General features: G+C 39.2%; 1 protein-coding gene across 1 annotated transcript; it reads left to right on the top strand.

The window, feature by feature from the left end:
- Positions 1 to 6,675: 6,675 nt before the first annotated feature.
- Positions 6,676 to 7,380, top strand: LOC110876119 (secreted RxLR effector protein 161-like). The gene has a single exon (XM_022124297.1). It carries the CDS (start codon positions 6,676 to 6,678, stop codon positions 7,378 to 7,380), a length of 705 nt encoding a protein of 234 aa, XP_021979989.1.
- Positions 7,381 to 8,813: the final 1,433 nt, after the last annotated feature.

Here is an 8,813-nt window from a genome sequence, read left to right as displayed (position 1 = left end):
CGCTTTGTCCGTCCGTTTGAGGATGATAAGCTGTGGTTAGATTCAACTTGGTTCCCATTAATTTTTGGAAACTTGTCCAAAAATGAGAGGTAAAACGGCTATCTCTATCAGAAACAATTGATAAAGGAATTCCATGTAACGAAACTATTTCATTTACATATAGCTTAGCTAATTGTTCCATACTGAAAGTTTCCTTCATTGGTAGGAAATGAGCTGACTTAGTTAGCCTGTCTACAATCACCCAGATTGTATCATTACCTTTCCTTGTTTTGGGTAATTTGGTAACAAAATCCATTGTTATCAATTCCCATTTCCATACTGGCATCTCTAACTGCTGTAGTAAACCTGAGGGTTTCTGATGTTCAGCTTTAACTTGTGAACAGGTTAAACACTTAGAGACATATGCTGCTATATCCTTTTTCAATCCTATCCACCAGAAATTTTTCCTTATATCTTGATACATCTTATCACTTCCAGGATGCATCGTATACTTAGACTTATGGGCTTCTTCTAATATACGATGCGTAGGTTTCCTAATTTGGGTATCCACATTCTTTTCTTATGGAGTCTCCAAATTCCATCTGTTCCTTGTTCTAATTCTTTAATCATTCCTTTTAATTTTTCAGTATCATCCTTGATTACTGATTCTTGTGCTTTTCTAATCTGTTCATTTAAATCTACATGTAGATTTAATTTAAGAGAACGCACTCTTTTTGGCTTTTCATGACACTTTCGAGTTAAAGCATCAGCCACTACATTTGCCTTTCCTGCATGATACTGGATATTACAATCGTAATCACTAAGTATCTCCATCCAGCGTCTTTGTCTCATATTCAACTCCTTTTGCCCGAAGACATATCTTAAACTCTTATGATCTGTGAAAATGGTAAACTTACTACCGTAAAGGTAATGTCTCCAAATCTTAAGGGCAAAAATTATAGCTCCTAATTCCAAATCATGGGTTGAATAATTCTCTTCATGATTCTTAAGTTGTCTAGACGCATAGGCTATAACCTTTTGTCGTTGCATCAACACACATCCATAACCTAACTTAGAAGCGTCACAATAGACTACAAAGTCTTCACTTCCTTCTGGTAACGCTAGTATGGGTGCGTTAGTTAACCTTTACATAAGAATTCTAAAGGCTTCTTCTTGTTTTGGTCCCCATTCAAACTCAACAGATTTACAGGTTAGCTTAGTTAAGGGAATGGCTATTCTAGAAAAATCTCGAATAAATCTCCTATAATAACCAGCCAATCCTAAGAAACTTCTAACCTCAGTTAGTGATTCAGGGGTTTTCCATTTGGTAATTGCCTCGATCTTGTTGGGATCCACATGAATTCCTTCATAATTGACTAGATGTCCAAGAAACTGTACCTGTTCTAACCAGAATTCACACTTTGAAAACTTAGCATAAAACTTTTCTTTCCTTAATAAACTTAAAAGTGCGTGCAAATGTTTTGCATGTTCTTCTTTACTTTTAGAGTAAATGAGAATATCATCTATAAAGACATTTATGAATTTATCCAAATATGGCTTACATATTCGGTTCATCATGTCCATAAATGCGGTTGGGGCATTGGTTAAACCAAATGGCATGACAGTAAATTCATAATGCCCATACCTTGTTCTAAAAGTGGTCTTAGGAATGTCCTCTTCCTGTACCTTTAAGTGATGATATCCTGACCATAAATCGATTTTCGAGAAAAATCGAGCTCCTTGCAATTGATCGAACAAATCATCGATTCTTGGTAATGGATACCGATTTTTAATCGTGACCTTATTCAATTCGCGGTAGTCAATGCACATACGCATTGATCTGTCTTTCTTCTTAACAAATAAAATCGGTGCTCCCCATGGTGATGAACTAGGCTGTATGAATCCTTTCTCCAACAATTCGTCTAACTGTTTCTTCAGTTCCTACATTTCTGCGGGTGCCAAACGGTAAGGTGCTTTGGCAATCGGTGCTGTTCCTGGTAGTAGATGAATCCCGAATTCAACTTCTCTGTCTGGCGGTAGTCCTGGTAATTCTTCTGGAAACACATCTGGAAACTGAGATACTCCTGAAATATCTTTTAATTCTTTTCCTTTAGTGTTAGTGATTATGGAAATCAAATACACTAATGATCCTTTTCTTGTATAACTTGCTGTTTTCATCACATAGATGAATTTTGTAGATCTAGATGGCTTATCTCCTTTAATTGTGATCTTTTCACCCCTTGGTGAATTTACTTGAATCGACTTTTGATCACATAGAATACTGGCTTTATTGGCTATTAACCATTCCATTCCTAATACAACATCAAATCCTACCAGATTCATTGGATAAAGATTTGCAATAAACTTTTGATTTAAAAATTCTATTCTTGCTCCGTGCAAGATTTCAGAAATCTTAATGGTTTCTCCATTTGCTGTTTCTACTAGGCATTCTTGTGGGAGTTTAGTAGTCTTGTGTTCATTGCTGGAACTAGTTTCGGACAGTTCGGCTTGATGTGACCCTTTTCTCCACAGTTGAAGCACATTCCGTTATTGGGTTTCTTCCTACAATCTTCTTCCTTGTGTCCTGGTATTTTGTAGAAATTGCAGTAAGTGGAGTATCTTCCTGAATGCTTTTTCTTGCAAGCCTTACAATAAGGTGCAGAGGTAGAACCTACATTTTTCCCACGGTTGGAATTTCCATAACGAAATTCTTGGGTAAGCCTTTGAGCTAGGTTCCTCCTCTGGTCCTCTTCTCGTGTACGCACTAACTCATCTGTCAAGATGTTTGCTAGTTCAACGGCTTCTTCTATAGTTTGGGGTCTAGCTGCCTTGACTACATGCCTAATCTCACTGATTAATCCCCAGATATAACGGGAGATTAATACTGGTTCTGGTGATGCAAGGGTTGGCACTATTCTAGCATATTCAAAGAATAACGTAGTATAACCCTTACTATCCACTCCAGTCATTCTAAGGTTTAAGAACTTATTTGCTTTCTGTTTCTTTTCATTGGGAGGGCAATGTCGGAAAGAATTGAATAAATGAAGAATATTATGATGATTTCCAGCCCAATCACAGGCTGTTTTACAGCCAAGACTCCAGCTCAGTCATTTATTGTCTTTCCTTTTATTCTTGTTTCCGTATACTATAAATTGGGCATATGTATGTGTATTCAAACATGAACTAAGCAATCAAAATCATTTTATCTCTATTGTCCTCTATATCAGTTGATATGGTATCAGAGCAGGTCTTCCGACTCTGAGACCGGCCTGTTCATCATCTACCAAAGCCTTTCAGTTCCTTCGAAACCCGGCTGCCATGTTCGAAGACGATAACTCGGGTTCTAATTTGTCAATGCAACTAGCCAACCTATTCAAGAATAGCTTCAACATCCAAATCAAAAACCCAGAAACCAAAAACCAAAACAAAAACCCAATACAAAAAACCCGAACCCAAAATCAAATATCAAAGATCAAAACCAAAAGTCAGAATAAAAAATCAAACCTCCGACGCCATGGCGCCGTTAACCGTCAGTATCCTCTCAGATTTGATTCCAATTTCAACATCATCATGGCTGATTCAGGTTCCAAGAACAAAATCAAGTCAGACAATGGTACGATCATTGTTAAGGAAAAAAGGGAGACGAAGAAGCCGCCTAAGATTTCCCCGCCGCCAGAAAATCGTTGCCGGAAAACTGTTGTGGCAGAAGTTGTGGAGAAGAAGAAGGGGAGGCATCGACATGTATTGGGTTTGAGGATATTTCCTCAGACCCTTCTAACCTTATTTCTAGAAATTGTTCTATTTTAGTCCCTATGGAAGCAAAAAAATCTCAAACAGGCTCTAAACAATATGGATTTGCTAATATGACCCTTAGACACTATGAAAATCAAGATAAGCCTTGGATTTTCGATTGTGGAGACACTGATACGATGACATACGAGCCATCGGACTTCGTCTCTATGAAGGAACCAAACAGAACTCACATCAAAACTGCAAATGGCAAAAATGCCTTAGTAGAGGGAGGAGGAACTGTTGAAATATCTCCCAATCTGAGCCTGTCAAATTGTTTATATGTTCCTTTGTTAACACACAAGTTGTTATCAATAAGTCATGTTACAAAGGAACTCAATTGCACAGTTCTAATGCATCCTCATTTTTGCATCTTACAGGACATCAGAACTGGAAAGATAATTGGGCGTGGCACTGAACGACAGGGCTTATACTATGTGGATGAGGTGACTCAATTAGGAGTGCGATGCTTGCTCACGGAACAAAGAGTAGAGAAGCATGGCTCTGGCATAGGAGATTAGGGCATCCTTCCGCCGGGTATCTACATCTTTTACTCCCTGAACTCTTCCCGTCCAACAGTACATTAGATTGTGAAACATGTGCCTTAGCCAAAAGCCATAAAAAACCTTTCAAACCAAGTAACACTAGGGTTAGTGAACCTTTTTCACTAATACATTCCGATGTTTGGGGTCCAGCTGAAATGAATGGAGGTCAAAATCTTCGTTTCTTCCTATTATTTGTTGATGACTGTACCCGGATGACATGGGTGTATTTTTTAAAACACAAATCTGAAGTCTTTGACAAATTCAGACTATTTTACACCATGGTCCAAACTCAATTCAAAACCAACATTCAGATCTCACGATCTGATAATGGAGGGGAGTATGTTAATACCTTCATGAAACAATTTATTCAAGAGAAGGGAATGATTCACCAAACCACTTGCCTAAAACACCCAGAACAGAATGGTGTAGTTGAACAAAAAAATGGCATTATGGTAGAAATGGCCCGAGCCCTTATGCTTAAATCCAAAGTCCCTAAATCCTTTTGGCCCGAAGCTATAAACACAGCTGTGTATCTCCTTAACCATTTACCAACCAAAGCCCTTGACCTAAAAACTCCCCTAGATACCTTATCCACATTCACCAAACTACCCCAACCTCTCACCTTACCACCTCGTGTCTTTGGGTGTACCGTTTTTCCCCATATACCCAAAACCGAATGATCCAAACATGATCCATGTGCTGAAAAATGTGATGGGGTGAACCAGAAAGGATACCGATGTTATAACCCATCACGACGTCGTGTGATTACTACTGTCCACTGCGACTTTCTTGAAACAGAATATTACTATCAGTCCCATCTCAGTGGTTAGGGGGAGATAGAACATGAAGACTCACTGAGCTGGTTGAAGTGGATTCCATCCGCAAGCGAAGACGAGTCATCTCATCATCCCACACATACTAAGCCTGTTGAAAGTTCCCCCCCCAAGAATCATCCAAACTGGTGTTCAAGGTAAGTGACTCTCCAAACCTTGGAAATGTACCTGAATCTGATCCAGATACCACTAACAATCAGGAAAGTCCCGAGACAATGGAACAGGTGGAGAGTGCTGAGCAAAACAACGACAACGCAGTCCAAGAAGAAGTCGAATCCAATGAACAACATGATGGAGGATCTGGAACAACACTGGGAACATACGTTTTACCTCCTAGAGCCAATAGAGGGGTTCCTCCAAAACGGTACTCCCCAGAAAGGGAAACCAGAAATTCAAGGTATCCTACAGCCAATATGATTGACGGAAACTTATCTAACAGTGCAAAAGCATTTGTTACCTCTCTATACTCTGAACAAATACCGAGTTCCGTAAAAGAAGCTCAGGGTAAGAAGAACTGGAATGAAGCAATGGAAACGGAGATGCGTGCTCTTATGAAAAACAACACGTGGGAGAAGTGCGTTCTTCCTAAAGGAAAGAAAACTGTTGGATGTCGATGGGTGTATTTAATCAAATATAAACCAGATGGTTCCATTGGAAGATACAAAGCTCGGCTCGTAGCCAAGGGTTACACTCAGACGTATGGGATCGATTACTCCGAGACATTCTCTCCGGTTGCAAAAATGGACACCATCAGAGTCCTCTTCTCCGTGGCAGCAAATAAGGAGTGGCCTCTCTACCAGTTTGATGTTACAAACGCATTTCTCCATGGAGACCTAACGGAAGAAGTCTATATGGAAGCACCTCCAGGTTTTTCAGAGAGTTTTAAAGAAAGGGAAGTATGTCGTTTGAAAAAGTCTTTATACGGGCTAAAACAATCTCCTCGGGCATGGTTTGGAAAGTTCACTTTGGCCATGAAAGAATACGGGTATCACCAAAGTAATGCTGATCATACTCTGTTCCTCAAGAGAAGAAACGACCTTGTAACTTGCTTGATCATATATGTAGACGACATGATTATTACCGGAAATGATACAATCGAAATATGGTCGAAAGAAAAAATCTCTATTTGATAGGGCTTCTTCCTATACCTATGAATTCCATTGGACACAGAAATGATACATTGGAAGAATCCGTTGGGTCTTCCAATATCAATAGGTTGATTGTTTCGCTCCTGTATCTTCCAAAAGGAAAAAAGATCTATGAGAGTTCTTTCCTGAACCCGAAAGAGAGTACTTGGGTTCTCCCAATAACTAAAAAGTGTAGCATGCCTGAATCTAACTGGGGTTCGCGGTGGTGGAGGGACTGGATCGGAAAAAAGAACGATTCTAGTTGTAAGATATCTAATGAAACCGTCGATGGAATTGAGATATTATTCAAAGAGAAAGATCTCAAATATCTGGAGTTTGTCTTTGTATATTATAGGGATGATAATAGCACAGCTGAAAGAGAACCTGTTTTCAAAATTTGAAATGAAAGATATAGGTAATCTCAAGTATTTCCTCGGGATTGAAGTTCTCAGGTCTAAACGGGGGATCTTCATTTGCCAAAGAAAGTATGTCCTTGATCTTCTGGTGGAAACGGTGTTGCTTGATTGTAAACCCGCAGATACCCCAATGGTGGTGAACCACAACCTACAGATGGAACTTAATGGGGAGCTTGCAGACAAAGAAAGGTATCAACGACTCGTGGGCAAGCTAATCTATCTCTCTCACACTCGTCCTGATATAGCGTATGCGGTTGGAGTAGTAAGTCAGTTCATGCACCAACCACAAGTTGCCCACATGGAAGCTGCTCAGAGAATTTTAAGGTATCTCAAAGGGACTGTAGGCCATGGAGTGTTGTTCAAAACAAATGGACACCTGAATGTTGAGCTCTACACTGATGCAGACTGGGCAGGAGATAAGGGAAATCGAAGGTCGACATTAGGGTACTTCTCCTTGGTCGGTGGAAACCTTGTTACCTGGAGAATTAAGAAACAGAAGGTGGCTGCTCTGTGGAGTGCAGTGCAGGAAAGAATCATAGAGCTCCTATATTTATCATCAAAAGATCAATTCGCATATATTCTTACAAAGGCCGTCAATAGAAACACTTTTAGTAGCTGCTTGAGCAAGTTAAGTATTGGTGACCCCACTACTCAACTTGAGGGGGAGTGTCGGAAAGAAGAGAATAAATGAAGAATATTATGATGATTTCCAGCCCAATCACAGGCTGTTTTACAGCCAAGACTCCAGCTCACCCATTTATTGTCTTTCCTTTTATTCTTGTTTCCGTATATTATAAATTGGGCATACGTATGTGTATTCAAACATGAACTAAGCAATCAAAATCATTTTATCTCTATTGTCCTCTATATCAGTTGATAGGCAGAATTTCCTTTCCACCATCTTTTTAAATTCCTCCCATTCCATATTGTAAACACTGTCACTTTCCCTAGACTGGAGGATAGTGTTCCACCATTCTAAGGCTGAGTTCTTAAACAGATTGGAGGCAAACATTATCTTATCCTCTTCCGCACACTTGCTTATTTTTAAGACAGCCTCAGTCTTTTCTATCCAGCGTAGAGCTGCAACGGCCCCTTCATTGCCAGAGAATTCCATTGGTTTACAAGACCATAATTCTTTATAAGAACAACCATAAGACATGGTCCTTCTTCTTTTGTGAATGGGCACTTGAATTATGGGTCCATTGTTTATGCTGTGTTCAGGTTCAGTTGGTCGTTTACTGCCATGATCACTTTTGTTTTCTGCTTCCTTAACCGTTTTAATAATATATGGCATCACATCTATTATTCCTTGTGCCACTGTGTGTTGAATGGCACTGTTATCCCTTGGGTTTCCATTGTTATTGTTCTTCGGGTTATCGTTATTCTGGTTATTATCATTCTGGTTTTCCTGGTTCACTTCGTTGTCCATCTAAATTTTAAACATTGGCCACATATTAATATCACAAGATAATATTTAATGCAAACAATTACACAACACACATATTGATCAAAATTGTCGAACATTGCGACTTACTCTTTCTTATACTATGCATCCATATATATTACAATACAACTGAAACTGAAATTACAATACTTGTAGGCATTTGTAGCTATTGTCTAGATTTTTTTTCAAACATACACACATATTATATGTTATTATATTTATTATTATTATTATTATTATTATTATTATTATTATTATTATTATTATTATTATTATCACCATCACTGATATGGGTTCATCCAGAACTCCATATTACGCTCGTCATACTTCCATACGAGTCGTTCTCCGATCTGCCTCATCCTCTCACTACCTTCTAGAATCTCCTCACCAAAGGTTCGGAGTTCTTGCACATTTTCTGCATTCATTGGGGGTGCAGGGGTTGGTACTGGGTTTGGAAACTGGGGCATGGGTTCTTGGTAAGGATAAGGATTCTCTAGAATTTCCCTAATGTATTGGTCATTATCATAGTAGGGATCTAGAGGGTCCAAATCTGGGTAGGCTGCTAGGTTTGGCATGGGTTCGTCTTCTGGTATTGGGTAGCGTTGTTGGTAATCCCTATGGTCGTCAAACCACGGGTCGTAGTTTGGGTCTAAGGGATTGGGTGCTGGTACTCTAGGTAT

The sequence above is a fragment of the Helianthus annuus genome, chromosome 9 (assembly GCF_002127325.2).
Source record: "Helianthus annuus cultivar XRQ/B chromosome 9, HanXRQr2.0-SUNRISE, whole genome shotgun sequence".
Classification (NCBI taxonomy): domain Eukaryota; kingdom Viridiplantae; phylum Streptophyta; class Magnoliopsida; order Asterales; family Asteraceae; genus Helianthus; species Helianthus annuus.
Note: the sequence above shows the minus strand (reverse complement) of the source record. Positions and strands in the feature narration are given on the sequence as shown.